We start from the raw sequence: 21,581 nt of genomic DNA on the forward strand, positions 1-21,581 counted from the left end.
TTTAGCAGCAGAGACAGACAATAAAATAAATAAATGCATACATACGTACATAGCTTTAGGTAGAAGAAAGCAACAGAATTTCAAAGTAAAGGCATATGTGCCATAGGGATCTTTACCATTCATTTCTGTTTTATTGTATTAAATACCGTAAGGCTACAAAAACCCAAAGAACTTCTCAGTAAACCCCTCTCCACACTCCACCCTTCCATTCCAGCCATCATTCTACTGCCCACATCATTTTTCTAAAATAGCACACTGCACATGTCTTTCCACTCCTCAAAAACCTCCAATGTTTGTTCATTCCTTTCTACAACAAGCTCCTGACCATTGGCTTTAAGGTGCTCTATCAGCTTTCTCCCTCTTAATATCTGCTCTCTTCTCCAACCACCCCCCAGCTCTCACTCTTCATTTCTCCCATGCTAATCTACACACAGAGCCTCCTTCTTGACTCTCCCACCTCCAACCCCTTTGTTTACTCCCTCCTCCCATTTGGAACTCCTTTGCACTTCAAATCTGCCAGACTACAGCTCTCCCCATTTTCTAAGCCCCTCTGAAATCCCCATTCCTCCAGGAGGCTTTCCCCGATTAATTTTTCTTTTCCCCAGGTTATGTCTTGGAAAGTGGCCAAGTGGAAAGAACACAAGCCTGGGAGTCAGGATGCCTTGTTCTGTCCTGGCTCTGCCACTGGCCTGTTGAAGGACTTTGAGAAGGCCACTTATCTTCCCTGAACCTTAATATTCTCATCTGTAAAAATGGGGCTCAGATACCTATTCCCCCTCTCCCTTCGATTGGGGGCCCCCATTCATTCATTCACTCGTATTTATTGGAAAGTACAATTCGGCAACAGATAGAGACAATCTCTACCCAAGAACGGGCTCATAGTCTAGAAGGGGGAAATAGACAACAAAATAAAACAAGTAGACAGGCATCAATACCATCAAAATAGATAAATAGAACCATAGGTAAATGCACATCATTAATAAAATAAATAGAGCAATAAATATGTACAAATATATACAGGTGCTGTGGGGAGGGAAAGGGGGTAGAGCAGAGGGAGGGAGTAGGGATGATGGGGAGGGGAGGAGGAGCAGAGGGAAAGGGAGGGCTCAGTCTGGGAAAGGTCTCCTGGTGGAGGTGAGCTCTCAGTAGGGCTTTGAAGAGGGGAAGAGAGTTAGTTTGGCGGAGGTGAGGAGGGAGGGCATTCCAGGTCAGAGGTAGGACATGGGCCAGGGGTCGACAGCAGGACAGGCGGGGACGAGGCCCAGTGAGGAGGTGAGCGGCAGAGGAGGGGAGTGGGCTGGGGCTGTAGGAGGAGAGAAGGGAGGTGAGGTAGGAGGGGGCAAGGTGATGGAGAGCTTTGATGCCATATTATATCAACTCCAGCACTTAGTACAGTGCTTAGCCCAAAGTAAACACTCAAGAAATACCATCATTACTATCATTATCCTCCCAGCTAATTACTATAATTATCCTCCCAGCTACCACCTCTGCACTTAAACATTTTCAACCATCCATAGAACTTGTGTACATAGTGACTTACATTCTCTACTATTTAAGCCCTTCCTCGCCCACATATTCATCTTTCCAGTGTCTTCATCCTCCTGCCTGCAAGGCATTTTGTGTCTCCTTCCCCTTTTAGACTGGAAGATGTTTGAGGAAGGAGATTATACCCTTTTCTTCCCCAGTGGTATTTGTTAAGCACTTACTAGGTGCCAGGTACTGTCCTAAGCACCAAAGTAGATACAAGATAATCAGGTTAGACACAGTCCATGTCCCCCATGGGTCTCATAGTCCTAATCCCCATTTTAGAGATGAGGTAACCGAGGCTCGGAAAAGTGAAGTGGCTTGCCCAAAGTTACGTAGCAGAAACATGACGGAGGCAGCATTAGAAGCCAGGTCTTCTGGCTCCCAGGCCTCTGCTCTTTAATTATAATAATAATAATAATGGTATTTCTTAAGAGCTTACTATGTGCCAAGCACTGTTTTAAGCGCTGGGGTAGATAAAAGGTAATCATGTCCCTCGCGGGACTCACAGTTTTAATCCCCATTTTACAGGTGAGGTAACTTAGGCACAGAGAAGTTAAGTGACTTGCCCAAAGTCACACAGTGGACAAGTGGCGGAGCCAGTTTTTGAACCCATGACCTCTGACTCCCAAGCCCATGCTCTTGCCACTGGGACCCACTGCTTCTCTTCTCCTTCTACCGCACTCTCCCAAATACTCAGGCCAGAATCTGTCACCCAGTAGGTGCTCAATAAATGATATTGTTTGGCTGATCCGGAGAGGGCAGCAAGGCTGAGGTTGGAATGTGGTGAACATCACCACACTGTGACCCACAGTAAACTTGTGTCCATCCTCCACTTCCCACTGTGAATCAGTGTATGCCCTCTTGGGTGTTATGTTGCTTCTAGAACTAGCTTGGGTTATGGGAAGAACTTAAGCATGTCTGCATATTCAGATGTGCTCTCCCGAGGGCTTAGTGCCATGTTATGCACACAGTAAGCATTTAATAAATACCACTGATTGACCGATTCAACTGGGTGTGCCTAGATCCTGGGCAAGTGTCAAGATCTCAATAATTCTGTACTCTCCCAAGTGCTTAGTACAGTGCTCTGCACATGGTAAGCACTCAGTAAATTCCATTGATTGAGCGACTGATGATGCACCTTGAATTTTATTCTCTATTTTATGGTTTTTGTTAAGGGCTTACTCTGTGGCTGGGAATCTTTCTAAGGGCTGTCTCTGGAGCCCTTCTAATCGGGTTGGACACAGTCCCCATCTCACATGGGGCTCACAGTCTAAATAGGAAGGAGAACAGGTATTTAATTCCCAATTTACAGATGATTCCATTAGGGTGACTTATTTGGAAAGGGTCAGGGTGAGAGTCATGCCCTTAAGGAATGATCCTGGGACAAAAATTAGTTTAGTAATATAGTAGAGTAGGATTCCAAATTAGTATAATATCGGTGGTAAAAATATACCAAAGTGCTTTTGCAACACAATTGGATGATTGATTAATTGCTCCAAATGCCCACATCAAATTATTTAATACTGATTTGACTCAGGAAATGGCTTTTATTTGGAAATGGGAATGGTCCTGGGTCAAAAAGGCAAATGTTGGATGTGTTTTTGTTTTTGTTTTGTTTTTTTCAGTCCAGAATTTCACTCCAGAATTGGGAAAGTGGGTAGCTGGGTGGGATCACGGATGGAGGGGGTGCTTCAGAGAGGCAGCAGTGTCTGTCCCTATCAATTGTTACTTTTTAACCACTCCTGGGTGATGGTGACCTACTTTGATGATGATGATGGTATTTGTTAAGCGCATACTATGTGCCAATCACTGTTCTAAGCACTGGGGTAGATACAGAGTAATCAGGTTGTCCCACATGGGGCTCACAGTCTTCATCGCCATTTTACGGGCAAGGTACCTGAGACACAGAGAAGTTAAATGACTTGCCCAAAGCTACACAGCTGACAAGTGGTGGAGCTGGGATTAGAACCCACGACCCCTGACTTCCAAGCCCAGGCTCTTTCCTCTAATCCTTGCTGCTTCTCTACATTGTCATTCCCATGATTACTTGATGGCTTTTGTGATGCCCTTAGGAGGGGTTTTATTTGGGAGCTGGAGGTAGAGGATCTGTTGTCGGATCCACCATAACACCAGCTGGTCCTGGATAAGGAAGAGAGATGGGCTCTGAAGTGCAGTGAGTTACCGTTTGAAAACCACAAGGCTGCTGGAAGCAGGGTTGGGTGAAGAGATGAATGGATGAATCTGAACATGGTGTCATCTGAAAGGATGATTTGTAGGCTCATAGTAGCAAGCGCTTAGAACAGTGCCTGGCACATAAAACGTGCATAAACAAATACCATTTAAAAAATGGATGTATTTGATAAGTGTTAATTCTGTGCGAAGCACTGTACTAAGCGCTGGAGTAGAGACAATCAGATGGGACACAGCCCCTTATCCCACAAGGGGCTCACAGCCTTAAAGAGAGGGTGAGGACAGGTATTTCCTCCCCATTTTACAGCTGTGGAAACTAAGGCCCAAAGAGTGAAGTGACTTACCCAAGATTACCCAAAAGGCCAGTTGGTCATGGAGCTGGGATTAGAACCCATGCCCTCTGACTTCCAGGCCATTGTTCTTCCCACCAGCCACAATTTTTGCTCTTTACGCTTGATCTTTTGTCCTTCCTTAATTGACTATAGTGTCTTCAAGGCAAGGTTCTGCTTTTCAAGAGGAAAAATTCAGAGATTATTCAAGGGTGCCATTCCCTTTCAAGCAGAAGTTATGCACCACGGAGTTGAACTCAGCCTAGTTTTAAGATGTCTTGGTTTGTTTTGGGGTTTGTTTTTTCCAAATTACTGAGATCCATTTATCTCTCTATGAAAGTTTTGCATATTAATGTCACTAGTCATCTTAGAAATATTTTGGCCTTGAGTCTAATCTGTGCATTGAACCCAATTCATTTGGGAAACACTTCTGTGGGTACTTGAATGTGAAGGGCTAAATCTGTAATTCTAATATTGGGATTCCAAATTAGTATAGTATTGGTGGTAAAAATATATGCGAGCGCTTTTGCCACACAATTGGATGATTGATAAATTGCTCCGAATGGACCACATCAAATTATTTAATACTGATTTGACTCAGGAAATGGCTTTTAGTTGGAAATGGGAAATCTCGTGCCCACTTACCTCAAGACTGAGCACTAGGAATTTTCCCTACCTAATTTTTAATGGTGTTTGTTTAGTGCTATGTGCCAAGTACTGTACTAAATGCCTGGGATAGAGCGAAGATATTCAGGATGGACCACAGTCCCTGTCCCACCTGGGGCTCACAGCCTAAACCGGAACCAAGTGTGCGCAGCCAGGAGAGTGGTTCAAATACCTTGTTCTATGAAGGTTCTCCTAGAAGCTCAGTGAGAAGCCCATTTGGAAGCACGAACCCTGAAATAAGTTGAGTCACTCCAGTACAAAGGGTGGAGACTTCCTGGGTCTGGTGAGGCTCTTAGACTGTGGAACCCTTGAGGGAAGGGAGTTGTGTCGATTTCCTAACCCTGAAATTGATCTTGGGGTTTAGTATAGTGCTCTGCACAGGATTAAGTGCTTAATGAACACTCCTGCTACTCTTCCTCCCCTTTTACTGGTTGAAAAACTGGGGAGACAAAGCCACTTATTTAGCTTGCGGGTCCCCTTCACATGCCTTCAGTTGGGGTTCATGACTGTTACAGACATCTATAGGAAAGTACAGTCAATCAAGAGTACTTATGGATCATCCACTGCCAGGGACTGCTCTTAGCACTTGGGCCAAGTCAGAGACCCAATCCCTGCCCTTAAGGAGCTTAAAGAACCAAAATAATTTATGGAAAGAGGAAAGCGAAATGAATATATAGATGAGAAAGTGCTTAAATAAGTGCAGCCGACTACTGCTGGACATGAAATGTAAGATCCTGATCTAGTTATTTGAACACAGGTGTTTGAAGATCTGTTTTGCTTTCTATCCTCGCCTTCTAGGCCTTTGTGCAAAAGAGAGCCAGGTGAGAGCTCAAAGATTGAGATTCCATTAGTGAACATGTGCTCGATGATTACTATTACCCCTCCTACTTCTCCTACTGCTACTCATCCCTTTCTTGAGCTATTCTTGTTGTGGGGGAGATCAGGATGTCCCTGATTTGAATGCTCTTCCACTCAGGAAAGCTGTGTGTTTTAGTACATGTTTTCTCCTAACCGTCAGTGTCCTTCCTCCCAGTGGAGTTGACAGCCTGCCAGGGTGACTGACTGAGGGAGACTGATGCAGTTTGGAATTAAATGGCTTCGCCTGTGACCACAGCCCACTCCCCCTCCCCCGCCCCTCTCCTCGCCGAGAACTTCCTGAGCAGTGGGCCGTATTTTCATCTGGTTCATGAAGTAGCAGGAAACAGCTCTTAAATCACAGAGCAAATTAGCATTGTTGGGAAAAGAGATCCAGGACTCTGCCGGGGCCATTCTGAGCTCCAGCCCCTGCTTTTGGAGAAGTTGGGGTGTGGACAGAGGTGGTAAATTTCACGTGAATGGAGAAGTCCTGTGGTGATAAGAATAATGATAATGATAATAATAATGTTTAAGTGCTTAGTGGGTGCCAAATACTGCAGTAAGCACTGGTGTAGCTTCAAGATAATCAGTCCAGGCACAGTCCCCATCCCACACGATGCTCGCATTCTAAGCAGGAGAAGAGCAGGTATTGAACCTCCATTTTATAAATGAGGCAACTGAGGCGCAGAGAACAGAAGTGGCAAAGCCGGAATTAAAACCCAGCAAACCAAGCCAATTGAAATGGACACAAGAAACCTCTCCCACCAAAAACCAGGCCCCAGTGGGAATGCCAAGAGTAATACCCTATTATAGTTAGGCAGTGTACCAGCTTTATTGTAGTGTGCGCAAGTTCTTAGTACAGTGCTGTGCCCACAGTAAGCACTCAATGCTACTGATTGATTGATTAGGCACTAGTGAACTCACAGACTCTAACTAAAGAAAGTTACAATCACAGGGACGGGGTTTTATTTTTCCTCTCAACTGAACCCGCCACCACGCTGGCAGGCCTAGGCAGGCCTCATCCTACAGACAGACAGACTGAGCCACCGGAATCCCCGGTTCCTGTTCTGAACAAAAAGGCTCTTCACCCCACAATGTACTCATGACTCTGTCTCTACCAGCTGGGATCGAGCTGAAAAAGCTGGTGGACGGCAGGCAAATGCCCCCCGCCCCTGACCGGCCCCCGGGGGCCCTGAAGGAAAGCCTCACATTTGTTTCTCATCGAAACCACATGTGGTGGGAGCACAGGAAGGAAGTGCCAGCGGGTCAGAGGTCGGCCCCGGGATGGAGCTTGTAAGGGGAGTGTTTATGTCAGGATTTGTGGGGATGGTTCAGTCCCTGGGGGTCTGGAGGTGAGCTGGCTCTTTTGGAGACCTTCTCAAGCTTTCTAGTCGGACACCCAGCCCCCCGCCGCAGTAAACAGAGACACCCCAGAGCTCCGGCCCCCAGGTGGTCTGAGGCAAGATTGGGGCCTGCCTGTGGGAAAGAGGAGGAAGGAGGGGAGGTCCAGGTGTGCTTTACGGGGAGGAGACCCAAGAGCTCCAGGGATGGATTTTCTGCTTCTGGCTTCCAGGAAGGGGAGGGGGTCAGCCACAGGAAGTCACCGGATTCCAAAGGAAGATGACAGGATGCTTTATGGCTTGAAAACCTTCAACCTGAAGTTCTCAGGGGAGGGGCTTCTCGCTCTTTTCAAAGTCAGAGGAGTAGAGGAGAAGGGAGACAGGGGCCCGGCAGGCCTGGACTCGAATTCTAGTTCTTCTCATCCTGAGGTGGTAACACAGGGCACCCTCACCTCCACCGCTCAGCACAGTCCCTGAGCCCTGCTTTGTGTGCTGCACACTGTTCTGGATGCCTAGGGAGAAGCAGGTAGCCTCGTGGAAAGAGTCCAGGCCTGGGATTCAGAGGACCGGGCTTCCAATTTCAGCTCAGCACTTGCCTGATGTGTGACCTTGGGCAAGTCACTTCCCTTCTCTGGGCCTCATCTGTAAAATTCATTCATTCAATCAGTAGTATTTATTGAGCGCTTACTATGTGCAGAGCACTGTACTAAGCGCTTGGAATGTACAAATCGGCAACAGATAGAGACAGTCCCTGCCCATTGACGGGCTTACAGTCTAATCGGGGGAAACAGACAAAAACAATAGCAATAAATAGAATCAAGGGATGTACATCTCATTAAAACAATAGTAATAAATAGAATCAAGGGGATGTACATCTCATTAACAAAATAAATAGGGTCATAAAAATATATGCAAAAGAGCGGACGAGCACAGTGCTGAGGGGAGGGGAAGGGAAAGGGGGAGGAGCAGAGGGAAAGGGGGGGAAGGGGATTTAGCTGAGGGGAGGTGAGGGGGAGGTAGGGAGGCAGCAGAGGAAGCAGAGGGAGAAGGGGAAGCTGAGTCTGGGAAGGCCTCTTGGAGGAGGTGAGCTCTCAGTAGGGCTTTGAAGAGGGGAAGATAATTAGTTTGGCAGAGGTGAGGAGGGAGGGCATTCTAGAACAGCGGGAGGACGTGGCCCAGGGGTCGATGGCGGGATAGGCGAGAATGGAGGACAGTGAGGAGGTGGGTGGCAGAGGAGCGGAGCCTACGGGGTGGGCAGTAGAAAGAGAGAAGGGAGGAGAGGTAGGAAGGGGCAAGGTGATGGAGAACCTTGTAGCCTAGAGTGAAAAATTATTGTTTCGTGCGGAGGTTGATAGGCAACCACTGGAGGTTTTTAAGAAAGGGAGTGACATGCCTAGAGCATTAAAATGGGGCCAAAACACCTGTCCTCCCTCCCACTTAGACTACAAGTTTCATGTGGGACAGAGAATGTGGTCCAACTGGATCTTATATCTACCCAAGTTTTCAGTACAGTGCTTGGGACATAGTAAGCGCTTAACAAATACTATCATTATTATTAGGATTGTTATTACCGTTACTACTAATGGGTTCAGAGGTGTTTACTACACATCTACCAACTACCTACTGCTCTCTTATATTTCTGCTCTCTTCACCCATTACACCCCAATTCTCCCTCTTCGCTCCTCCCAAACAAATTTCCCAGTTGTACCTCACCCTCAAGTCCTGTCTCCTCCTCCTCATCGCTCACACCTTTCCCTCACTTGGAACACCCTCTCGCCTTGAAGCCACAGACCAAATATCCAAATCCCTCCAAAAAGCCATGTCCTCCAGGAGGCCAATCACTCCAAGCTCTGGGAAAAAATTCCAAGTGCTATGTGGGCAGGAATCTCATCTACCAAATCTGCTGTATTGTTCTCTCCCAAGCACTTAGTACAGTGCTCTGCACCCAGTAAACGCTCCATAAATATCACCGCTTGATTCTTAATGGCGAATGAGAAAGGCAGGATGAGCACATCCACATCCTGCCTCTAACCTGGAAACGCCCTCCCTCGTCATATCCGACAGACGATTACTCTCCCCCTGCTTCAAAACCTTTTTGAAGGCACATCTCTTCAAGAGGTCTTCCCTGACAGCCTTTATTTCTTCTTCTCCCACTCCCTTTTGTGTTAACCCTGATTTACCCTGTGTCCACCCTGATTAGGAAATATTGATAAATAGTTTTTTTTATATTAATGTCTGCCCCTCTAGATTGAGCTCTTTGTGGACAGGGAATGTATTTACCAACTCCATTATATTGTAGTCTCCCAAGCACTTAGTACAGTTCCCAGCACCCAGTAAGTGCTCAATAAATGCCATTGATTGATGGAGCCGACCATGCCTCTAACCTTCTCCTGCTGACAGCACCTCAGGAGGGAAACAGTGCAGTACTCTGGTCCCACACGATGGATGCTCGGGAGAGCACTAGGACCCTAGTGGGCTTGCGGTCAAACACAGTGTGCCCAGGGGCGACCCAAGCAGTGCTTACAGTGCTCTGTACACAGTAAGCACTCAATAAATGCCATGGCCTACTTTTCCTCATCGCCCACTCCCTGCTCCATCTTCCTGACTTGCTCCCTTTGCTCTTTCCCACCACTCCCAGCCCCACAGCACTTACGTATATATCTGTAATTTTATTTATTTGTACTGATGACTGTCTCCCCTGCTGTAGACTGTGAGCTCATTGTGGGCAGGGAATGTCACTGTTTATTGTTCTACTTTCCCAAGTGCTTAGTACAGTGCTCTGCACACAGTAAGAGCTTAATAAATATGGCTGAATGAACAAATGAATGAAATAGCACAGGCTTGGGAGTCAGAGGTCATGGGTTCTAATCCTGGCTCTTCCTCTTGTCTGCAGTGTGACCTTGGGCAAGTCACTTCACTTCTCTGTACTTCAGTTTCCTCATCTGTAAAATGTGGCCTAAGACTGAGCCCCATGTGGGAAAGTGTCCAACCCGAGTATCTTGCGGCAGTTAGCTCGGGGCCTGGCATACAGTAAGCACTTAACAAGTACTTTATTATCAATGATATAATAATATTATTAAATGTCATTGATTGACTGGTCCTGTGGACGATGATGACAGTTTCTTGAAGGCTTTGCCCAAGGCCAAGGCAGAGCCTCGCTAACGAGCAGCTGTCGGAAGGGAGATGAGATGATCCTTCTCTTGGCAACCTTCCCCCCACTCGTTTGCTTTAGAATCGGGTGGCCGTGAGTCATGGCAGCAGTGGTGCTTTCAGACTGCCGAACCTGCCAATTCCAGGTAGCAGGTCTGGGCCAGCCAGAAACCACGGTCAGGCTGGATCCGCAGCAACCCCCTAGGTTCCGTGGCCAATTAGATGGAGGCTAATTATTGCCTCTCCTCTGTATTCTTGCCTCCCGGCTAGTGCTGGCATTGTCTTCTGCTGTACCTCGGTTGTTAGGTGGTGTGTGGGACAAGCAGAAGTCCAGCCGCCAAACAGCAACTCACTACTGGAAGGCATCATCATCAATCATATTTATTGAGCTCTTACTACGTGCAGAACACTGTATGAAGCGCCTGGGAGAGTAATACAACCAAGTTGGCAGACACATTACCTGCCACGTTGAGCTAACGGTCTAGAGTCATGGTCTGGCTTTGCCTCTCCTGATGGAAAACTATGCTTTGTAAAATGTTTGACACATAGTGAACACTTAACAAATGTCTTTTATGCCGTCAAGTCGCTTCCGACCCACAGCGACACCATGGGCATATCTGTTCTTATTCTGTTCTCATCTATTCTCACTCCCTTGGTGAACTCATTCATTCCCACGGCTTCAACTATCATCTCTACGCAGATGACACCCCAATCTACATCTTCTCCCCTGTTCTCTCTCCTCGCTTCCAGGCTCGTATCTCCTCCTGCCTTCAGGTGGTCTCCACCTAGATGTCCACCCGCCACCTAAAACTCAACATGTCCAAATCTGAGCTCCTTATTTTTCCTCCCAAACCGTGTCCTCTCCCTGACTTTGCCATCACTGTGGATGGTACGACCATCCTTCCCATCTCATAGGCCCAACCTTGGTGTCATCCTTGACTTGGCTCTCTCATTCACTCCACAAATCCAATCCATCATCAAAACCTGGCGATCTCACCTTCACAACATCGCCAAGATCTGCCCTTTCCCCTCCATTCAAACTGCTACCACTTTAATACAGTCACTTATTATATCCGTGTTGGACTACTGCATCCTCTCTGATCTCCCAACCTCCTATCTCTCCGCGCTTCAGTCTATACTTCACTCTGCTGCCTGGATTATCTTTCTACAGAAACGTTCTGGGCATGTCACCCCCCTCCTCAAAAATCTCCAGTGGTTGCCTATCAACCTTCGCATGAAGCAAAAACTCACTCTTGGCTTCAAAGCTGTCCATCCCCTTGCTCCCTCCTTCTTCACCTCCCTTCTCTCCTCCTCCATCCCAGCCCACACACTCCGCTCCTCTGCCGCTACTAACCTCCTCATTGTGCGTCGTTGTCGCCTCTCCTGCTGTTGACCCCTGGCCCACGTCCTACCTCTGGCCTGGAACGCCCCCCTTCCTCACATCTGCCGAACTAGCTCTCTTCCCCCCTTCAAATCCCTACTGAGACTCACCTCCTTCAGGAGGCCTTTCCCTCTGCCTCTCCCCTCCCCATTCCCCTGACTCCCTCCCTCTTCTCTTCCCCCTTCCCCTCCCTACAACACTTGTGCCTATTTTATATATTATTTATTACTCTAAATTATTAATGATATGTATATATCTCTGATTCTATTTATCTTGATGGTATTGACGCCTGACTACTTGTTTTGTTTTGATGTCTGTCTCCCCCTTCTAGACTGTAAGCCTGTTGTTGGGTAGGGATTGTCTCTGTGGCTGAATTGTACCTTCCACGTGCTTAGTACAGTGCTCTGCACACAGTAAGCGCTCAATAAATATGATTGAATGAATGAACATCTCTCCCACAATGCCCCATTCTCCATCTGCAGTCGTTCTGGTAGTGTATCCAAAGAGTTTTCTTGGGAAAAATACGGAAATGGTTTACCATTGCCTCCTTCCGCGCAGTAAACTTGAGTCTTTGCCCTCGACTCTCTCCCCTGCCGCTGCTACCCAGCACAGGTGAGTTTTGACTTGTAGCAGATGGCCTTCCACTCGCTAGCTACTGCCCAAGCTAGGAATGGAATGGATATACCTCTGTTTGACTCTCCCTCCCATAGCAGAGACTCAAAGAGTACTGGAAACTTTCCAGGTGCAACCCTGAGGAGGGAACTTAACAAATACCACAATTATAATTGGTATTATTGGGAAGCAGCATGGCCTAATCCGACCTCCACCGTGTTCTTGCAATGCATCTTTGGGCAAGTTGCTTACCTTCTCTGTGCCTCAGTTCCCTCATCTGTAAAATGGGATTCAAGCCCTGTTCTCCCTCCTAATTAGCCCCGACCCCCGTGTGGGACCTGATGATCTCATATCTACCCCAGTGCTTAGTACAGCGCTTGGCACATAGTAAGCAATTAACAAATACCACAGTTCTTATTATTATTATTTTCATTATCATCATAATTACCACCTCCACCCCAGTGTTGTCTGAGCCTGCTGGAGACAGAACAGAGGGTGAGATGCCATGGTTTGTTGGGGATGGGGTGGGGGTCGGTTGGGCCATGAGGAGACCGGCTATACAAGGCTGGCAGGGGTACCCCCCTGCCTTAGAGGAGTGTGCAGCAGAGTGAAATTCTTGCAGATTTCATAACCCACCCCTGGATTTCCCCTCCCCTCCCCAACAATCACATCAGGTTACATTGTGTTCCTGCTGTTGAGTGAGTAGGGTGGGAGGAATACCAGAAAAGCTGATTTTCACCAAGGGCAACCAAAGCTATGCACCAAGCCCAGGCCCAGATGGGATAACAGTTCACAGCGGGATTTTGCCTCCCATATTTGTTAGATTTCCAAGCAGGCAGATTGGGGTTCCTGTTGGATTGAAGTGGGAGAGGCCAGTATTGCCCTCAAAGCTGGAAGCTTACTGTGAGAGCCCAACCAGGATTTTTTCTATCTTGGGTGACCCTGTAGAATCTGGAGGCACAAAAGCGAACAGTTTGACAGTTGCCTTGAATCAATCACTCAGTGGTATTTATTGGGTGTTCGCTCTGTGGAGAGCACTATATGAAGACCTTGGGAGAGTACGATACAATAGGGCTGGTAGAGTTATCTCCCGCTAGATGTAATATCCTTGCAGGCAGGAAACATGTCTACCAACTCAGTTATATTGTATCAATCCATCTATTTATTGAGCACTTTCTGTGCTTAGGAGAATATGGTATAACAGAGTTCTTCCCTGCCCACAATGAGTTTACAGTCTCCAGGGGAAGACAGACATTAATATAAATATATAAATGTGCATAGGTTCCATGGGGCTGAGGGTGGGGTGAAAACAAGCAACAAATCCAAGTGCTTAGTTAGGCATGATCTCTGCCCATGAGGAGCTTAGAGTCTACAAGGGTAGACGGACATTAAAATATACTACAGATGGGGTGTTGCCCAAAGTGTGCACAGACAAGTGCATAGCATACACAGAGAGGAGGGCAGATGGGGGAAAATGAGGTCTTAGGGAAGAACACTTGGTGGAACAGTGATTTTAGGAGGGTTTTAAAGGTGGGGAGTATGGTAGACTGTCGAATCTGAAGGACAATCGGGCCCAGAGGGAGGACGTGGGCAAGGGGTCAAAGGTAAGACTGAAGCAATCGAGGTTCAATGAGTAAGTTGGCTTTAGATGAACAGAGTGTGCAGTTAGGGTTGTAATAGATCAGCGTGGCCTAGTGGATAGAGCACGGACCTGGGAGTCAGAAGGACGTGGGTGCTAATCCCAGCTCTGCCACTCGTCTGCTGTTTGACCTTGGGCAAGTCACTTAGCTTCTCTGTGCCTCAGTGACCTCATCTGTAAAATGACTCCCAGGCTTGTGCTCTATTCACTAGGCCACACTGCTTCTCACCCTGTGAGGAGTGGGCCCTCCACCATTCCCAACTTTTCCTTAACTTCCCACTCCACATCCCTGAGACCCCCTCCTCCATTTGTCTATCCAAAACCCTGGAGAACTTCCCAATATTTTCTGCCTGCTTTACTGATCTGTGGTCGTGCTTTCCTTTCGTTAATCCCGTTCTCCAGAAATGCCTGATAGTAGAGGGAGACATTTGTGCCGTTGCTTTTTCCTTCCAATCCTGTTCTCAGGATATAGCAGTGTATCTTCATCCTCAACCATTTGTCCACCTGTGATGTTTTCCAGGGATAGGAGGCCTGCAGGAATTCGTCCTCAAGTCCGCCACCCTGTCTACGTCTCCATCTTGCTCCCCTTTTATACCGCTCAACTTTGAGGCCACGCCTATTGTCCGAGTTGCCATCGAACCAAAGCACCCAAGTAAGAGTTTCTCTTTTTAAGACACTGTACAGAGTTTGGTCAAAAGTGAACCAAAAATAGACATTTTTTAATAGTACGGTAAAGTTTGCTCCTTGCGATAGGAACATTATTGACTTCAGTGAGAGATCTTCAATTTAGATGTAACCCAAATTTTGGATTAAAGATTTCTTACCCTCTGATCTTTTCTAAAAATGATAAAGCATTGACCTAAAATACCTTTTTCTCCCACCCCTGCCCCCCACACACTCTCTAAGTCTGGTTTCTGATGAAGAGACTTTTTCCAGGTGTTAACTGCTGGACAGAAAGGGGAAAAAAACAACTTAGTATTAATTTAATATTAATTAATTGTGTCCCAGATCTATGGTACTCTCCCCAGCATTTAGTACAGTGCCTTGCAGAAGGTATGCACACCATGCTCAATAAATACCATTGATTGATTGGGTCACTAAAATTCAGCGAGGTGTTTATTTAAATTTGCTGGGATTTGTCAGGGAGATAGTCATCATCAGTGATATTTATTGACTGTGCAGAGCACTGTACTAAGCAATTGGGAGAGTACAATTCAACAGTTTTGGTAGACACATTCCCTGCCCAGAAGGAGGATGTAGAGGAGCTGATCCATGAACACGGGGCCATATAGCCCTGGATCAAACACTGTCCCTCCACCACCACTTCTGCCACCACCATCACCATCACTCCATTACTACTATTCCTACTAATAATTATGGTATGTTAAGAGCTTACTATGTGCCAAGCACCGTTCCCAGCACTGGGGTAGATACAAGGTCATCAGGTTGTCCCACGTGGGGCTCCCACTTGAGAGATGTGGTAACTGACGCACAGAGAAGTGAAGTGGCTTACCCAAGGCCATGAAGCAGACAAGTGGCGGAGCCAGGATTAGAACCCATGTCCTCTGACTCCAAAGCCCGTGCTCGTTCCACTAAGCCACACTGCTAATGCGTGGAAGTGCATGTTTAGTGGGAAAAGACTGGGTTTGGGAGTCAGAGGTCACAGGTTCTAAACCCGGCTCTGCCGCTTGTCAGCTGTGGGACCTTGGGCAAGTCACTTCACTTCTCTGCGTGGCTCAGTGGAAAGAGCACGGGCTTTGGAGTCAGAGGTCATGGGTTTGAATCCCAGCTCGGCCACTTGTCAGCTGTGTGACTTTGGGCAAGTCACTTCACTTCTCGGTGCCTCAGTTCCCTCATCTGTAAAATGGGGATGAAGACTGTGAGCCCCACGTGGGACAACTTCATTCCCCTGTGTCTACCCCAGCGCTTAGAACAGTGCTCGGCACATAGTAAGCACTTAACAAATACCACCACTAACTTCTCTGGGCCTCAGTTACCTCATCTGTAAAATGGGGATTAAGACTGGTGAGCCCCACGTGGGCCAACCTGATGACCTTGTATCTACCCCAGGACTTAGAAAAGTGCTTGGCACATAGTAAGCGCTTAACAAATACATCATTATTATTAATGCTACTGCTAACACCACTACTCCTACTACCCTAATTGCTACTACCACCAGCACCACCACCACCCCTCTAACACTACTGACACCCCCTTCTAGACTGTGAGCACCTTGTTGGGCAGGGATTGTCTCTATCTGTTGCCGAATTGTACTTTCCAGGTGCTTAGTACAATGCTCTGCAAACAGCAAGCTCTCAATACATACAACTGAATGAATGAATGAATGAATGCCATCACCATCTCCACCAGCATCAACAGTCAATGCCCGATCGTCTCTCCAGTTCAGCACCTGGGGACAGCCAGTGGATCTCCTTTTCCACTTCCCTCATTAAAAAACTCAAATTGGTTTTCCCGCTCTATCAATGACATTTCGGCAGGCCTGGTGAACTGACGGGCTGCCACTTTTTAGTGAGAATTGTTTGTGACACTTATGCCCACACACCTGCTGAAAGGGGGGAAAAAAAAAACCAACAACTTCACCTGCAGTCTCTCTGGATAGTGCAGTTACATGGCAGTTGCATATGGAGAAGCAGCGTGGCTTAGTGGAAAGAGCTTGGGCTTGGGAGTCAGAGGTCATGAGTTCAAATCCCAGCTCTGCCACTTGTCAGCTGTGTGACTGTGGGCAAGTCACTTCACTTCTCTGGGCCTCAGTTCCCTCATCTGTAAAATGGGGATTAACTGTGAGCCTCACGTGGGACAACCTGATTACCCTGTATCTACCCCAGCGCTTAGAATAGTGCTCGGCACATAGTAAGCGCTTAACAAATACCAACATTATTTTATTATTATTTAATTTTCCGGAGAGAAGGCCATTTTTCATAATAAATGGGGATTTAGTGACAGTGCAGTTGCAGTTTGACTGTTGGGACTTGGGACCTCATCCAGATTTCTTCATAAGATGCTCCGGTTTTACAAATCTTCTGGCTAGGCATTCTAGTTCTTGAACAGCTGATTTACACAGAATCACAGTGCCTTCTGTGTTAAGACTCCATGGCCTTTTTAACCCCAGTGCTTAGACAGTGAATACATAGACGGTTGAGCCGTTTCCCAAAACCCCTAAAGGCTCATCCCAGACTTTTGTCTGGTGCAGTCCCCCCGCCCTCCTTGAATCTTTTCAGGGGTGTCCAGCCTGCCTCCCCCTCGGAACAAACAAAGAGCCCTGTTTTGAACTCCTTAGGTTTTTCTTACTCGATGGCAAACTAGACCCAGCCCTTCTATGACTCATTGTCCTTTTTGGGTCTTCTTGAAGAAACATGTAGGATAGCTCTCCCGGCAATTCGGTAGAAGGTGTCGCATCTGAGAATTAGTTTGGTAAAATCCAACCCATTATGGGATGCCGTGCCGGGTGCTTCTAGACGGCTGAGAAGACTGTTCAGGATGAGTTGCAGAAAGTGGTGGAGATGTAGCTCTAAAATTTTAAGGTAGAGAATCAGAAGCTTCTCGTTTGTAACCGTGGTTTTGAGAATTGAATCCAAAACGTCCAGGAATCAAAGGATGCGTCCTTATTCATTTTGCCTCCTTATGCCCCCAGATCATTCAGTCAATCAGGGATGTTTAGAGTAGAGCATGACACTAAACCACCAGATTTGCTAGTCAGTAGCCTCCTTGGGTTGGAATGAAATGCTTCTGTTTGTGTCCACCTAGGCGAGATGCCCCAACTGGTCCGAGGCATGAAGCTTTTAAACCAGGCCGATCCTTGCGTCCAGGTTCTGATCCAGGAGACAGGAGAGCACGTGCTGGTCACAGCCGGGGAGGTCCACCTGCAACGCTGCCTGGATGACTTGAAGGAGAGGTTAGGAGTGAATGTGCGTTTGTGTGCGTGCGCGTTTGGCAGGCGGAGACAGAGCAGCGAGAAGGTGGTAGGGGAAGCCGAGGAATAAATTTTTAGGTTCGGCGTGTTGTCGTGGCACTTCTCAGTCCGTTCAACTTACAAGTCTGATTTATCTCTGGGAAGACCGAGTTCTCCCTCCACCGAGCCTCGGCTGGCAATCAGATCGTAAATACACGTTTTAACAACTTCCAAATCACGGCAGCTGTCAAATGGTCCTGGCAGCCTACCCCAGGTGTAGAAGTTGAATGCTCTTTGGCCGGTTATTTCTCCACATGCCACATAATAAGGCCAGTGGTTTCGTGAAGAAGTAGTACATATATTAACTAGCATTGTGATTAAAGGGGAATTCTTCGCAGGAGAATAACATGGCAGGAAAGGCCAACCCGAAATTTGGATGTGGGGTCCAGGTCAGATTTATCTGCCCAATTACATAATCCCATCTAATTTGTTTCTCCTTTGAAGTCTTCGGATGCTTGTTTAGATCTCATTTTGATGTATCTAGGCAGAATGATGTCGTCAGTAATTTTCAGTGAGTTTCATTTTTTTCTCAGTGCTCAGTTCCCCCTCTGCCTTTTTTTTTCCATTCGTGAGTCCTAAATAGTTCTTTCTGCCTCCACCAGTCAGCTTGCACAGAACCAAGTGGCTATGGGCCATTCACCCCATTTCCCTGCTCCCCAGTTAGAGACCTCGAGGCGTTCCGCAGAGCTTGGAAGAGGAGTTCAGGGCAGCTCTTGGCAATAATACTAGTATTTGTGAAGCACTTACCATGTGCCAGGCACTCTTCTAAACCCAAGATGACCAGATTTGACACAGTTCCTGTCCCACAGAACGCTCACAGCCTAAACAGAAGGGAGGACAGGTATTAATCTCTGTTTTATAGATGAAGAAACTGAAGCACAGAGACGTTAAATGGCTTGCCCAGAGTCACAAAGCAGGTATGGGCAGAGCCAGGATTAGAACCCAGATTCTCTGACTCATTCATTCCTTGGTATTTATTGAGCACTTACTGTGTGCAGCACTGTACTAAGCGCTTGGGAGAGTACAATACAACAACAGACACATTCCCTGCCTACAACAAGCTCGCAGTCTAGAGGGGAGACAGACACTGATATACATACATACATACATACATACATACATACATAAATAAATAAATAAATAAATAAATAAATAAATAAATAAATAAATAAATAAATAAATAACAGATATATACATATGTGCCGTGGGGGTGGGAGGGAGGATTACTGAAGGGAGCAAGTCAAGGCGACACAGAAGGGAGTGGGAGAAGAGAAGAGGAGGGCTTAGTCAGGGAAGACTTACTGGAGATGTGCCTTCAATAAGACTTGGAAGTGAGGGAGAACAATTGTCTGTCTGATATGAAGAGGAATAGTGTTCCAGGCCAGAGGATGAGGGCGAGAAGTCTGTGGTAAAACAGATGAGATCGAGGTACAATGAGAAGGTTAGCATTAGAGGACTGAAGCGTGTTGGCTGGGTTGTAGTAGGAGAGTAGCAAGGTGAGGTAAGAGGGAGCAAGGTGATAGAGTGTTTTAAATCCAATGGTGAGGAGTTTTTGTCTGATGCGGAGATGGATGAGCAATCCCTGGAGTTTCTTGAGGAGTGTGGGGAAACACAAAAATGAAGGAAAATGATCCAGGCAGCAGAGTGGAGTATGAAATGAGGTGGAGAGTGACAGGAGGCTGGGAGGACAGCAAGAAGGCCAATACAGTAATCAAGGCAGGATAATATAAGTGCTTGCATTAATATGGTAACAGTTTGGAAGGAGAGGAAGGGGCGGATTTTAGTAAGGTCCGTGCAGTTGTCTATGCAGATGTCCCAGGTCCGTGTTCTTTCTCCTAGACCATGCAGCCTCTTCAGTCTCTGAACGGGTCCTAAAACGTATTTAATTGGGAAGTGGCAAACACTGGATCTTCTTCCATGCTTGTTTCGCTAGAGGAGTGCAGAATCTTTCTTCAGGTGTAAATGTAGTAAATAGTATTTATTAAGCACTGATTGTATGTGAAACACTATATAAGCAGTGGGAGAGAATTCAGGGGTGAGCATTAAACCCAGGCCCTGTTCCTCTGGGAGCTCATAATATAAAAGTTGAAGTGGGAGAAAGGACTGGAGACGGTCACATCAGGAGCAATTGAATCCAAATGGACCCCTTCCCTTTAAATGTGAGCATCTTTGAATCACCTTCTGATTTTGCAGAACATCAAAAAAATGTGATCCTCCAAACCCAGCAGTGCAGTAGAAGAGCAGAGCTGTCTCTTTCCACATCAAGGCTTATGGATCTTGTGTTTGTATTCGTTTTTCCTGGTGTTTTTGAGCACCGTTAAAGATAAAGACTCGGATTCTTGAGTCCGCTAATGCGGGCTTCCATTTGTATTTCAACCATTTATGGAAAACAAACTCACTGTGAAAAAGCCTACATTGTGAAAGGAGCAGAAAAATCCATGTGGCAGAACATAGTCATTGAAAATGCAGACTGTCGGTGAATGAGAGTACAAAAGCGGAAAAACAGGACTTCAGTTCATGGCTTTGTTTAGCCCTGACTTCAAGGGGAACTTGGAATAGTCTTTCCAAATAGTTTTTGATTTACCTGTTGTCTTAATCCAACTTTTCTGGAGTCTAGTAATCAAGCTCTTCCTTCGGTGTTTACATCAGAAATCCTGATAGTGACAAGTCTTGCCACAGAGCCCCGACACCTAAGTGCGAAGTTTGAGTTGTGACCCACCTAGCTCTCCTCCACTTTGAATAATTGTGTAATTCTAAATTACACAACAAGCAGAGATAAAAAGATTAAAGTAGAAAAATAATCTTTTTTTTTCCTTTTTGATCCAGACCCTAATAATGTCGATCCTATTTTGGTTCTCCAGACCCATGTCCTTTTGACACCTGTATTTAAAAACAGTTTGGGAGCATTTATCAAGTGGTTAGTCCAGTAGGTCTGCAATAAATTCCACTGATCGATTGAGTGGAAAGATGATGAAACATTTACTAGAAACCCAGGCCTTCTCCTGTCCTGCATTTGTTGTCTCTGGTCATCACCTTGTCAAATTTATTTCTCCCTAAGAGATGAGAAAGCCAGCCTGGCCTAATGGAAAGAGCAAGGGCCTGGAAGTCAGGGAAACTGGATTCTAATCCTAGCTCTGCCACTTACTTGCTGTGTCACCTTGGGCAAGTCACTTCTTCTCGGGCCTCAGTTTCATCTCCAAAATGGGGATTTAATACCTGCTTTCCCTCCCACTTAGTGAGCCCCATGTGGGGCAGGGACTGTGTCCAACCTGCTTATCTTGTATCTACCCCAACGCTTAGAACAGTGCTTGACAAATAGCAAATGCTTGACATAGTAGGTGCTCAATGAGAAGCAGCATGGCTTAGTGGAAAAAACACAGGCTTGGGAGACAGAGAACATGGGTTCTAATCCCGGCTCCACTATTTGTCTGCTGTGGGACCTTGGACAAGCCACTTGACTTCTCTGTGCCTCAGTTACCTCATCTGTAAAATGGGGATTACTGTGAGCCCCATGTGGGGCAACCTGATTACTTTATATCTACCCCAGTGCTTAGAACAGTGCTTGGCAAATAGTAAGAGGTTAACAAATGCCATGATAATAATGATAAATACCATTGATTGATTAGCAGGTACTCTAATTATTATTTCTTATCCTCTTTTGCTTCCTCGAACCCCTTCCCTTTCCCTGTCTTTCGTTCCCCTTCATTGGTGATTTTCCACCCCTGTGATCCATTCGCTTTTGTTTCTGGGGCTTCCCAGAGGGCTCAAGGCCAATCGGGCTGCCCGACCTTACACGTTCTGTCTCACACCTGCTGAGCTGTGTGTGAAGAAGGGTCAGGCAGGATTGCAAGCACCGGCTGGAGGGGAAAACTGGAAGGGGTCTGCACAACCCTCAAGGGCGGGAAAAGCATTTCAGATTCAG

At 46.6% G+C, this 21,581-nt stretch overlaps 1 protein-coding gene across 3 annotated transcripts in view; it reads left to right on the forward strand.

Moving 5' to 3' along the window:
- EFL1 (elongation factor like GTPase 1) overlaps positions 1-21,581 on the forward strand; it is a 235,451-nt gene that overhangs the window by 155,636 nt on the left and 58,234 nt on the right. For all 3 annotated transcript variants that reach the window (XM_029065776.2, XM_029065778.2, XM_029065777.2), the window contains exons 16-17: positions 14,210-14,341; positions 17,455-17,602. In XM_029065776.2, the coding sequence (XP_028921609.1) occupies positions 14,210-14,341; positions 17,455-17,602 (280 nt within the window). The remainder of the gene's footprint in view (positions 1-14,209; positions 14,342-17,454; positions 17,603-21,581) is intronic.

Source organism: Ornithorhynchus anatinus, chromosome 5 (assembly GCF_004115215.2).
Source record: "Ornithorhynchus anatinus isolate Pmale09 chromosome 5, mOrnAna1.pri.v4, whole genome shotgun sequence".
In the NCBI taxonomy this organism is placed as follows: Eukaryota; Metazoa; Chordata; class Mammalia; order Monotremata; family Ornithorhynchidae; genus Ornithorhynchus; species Ornithorhynchus anatinus.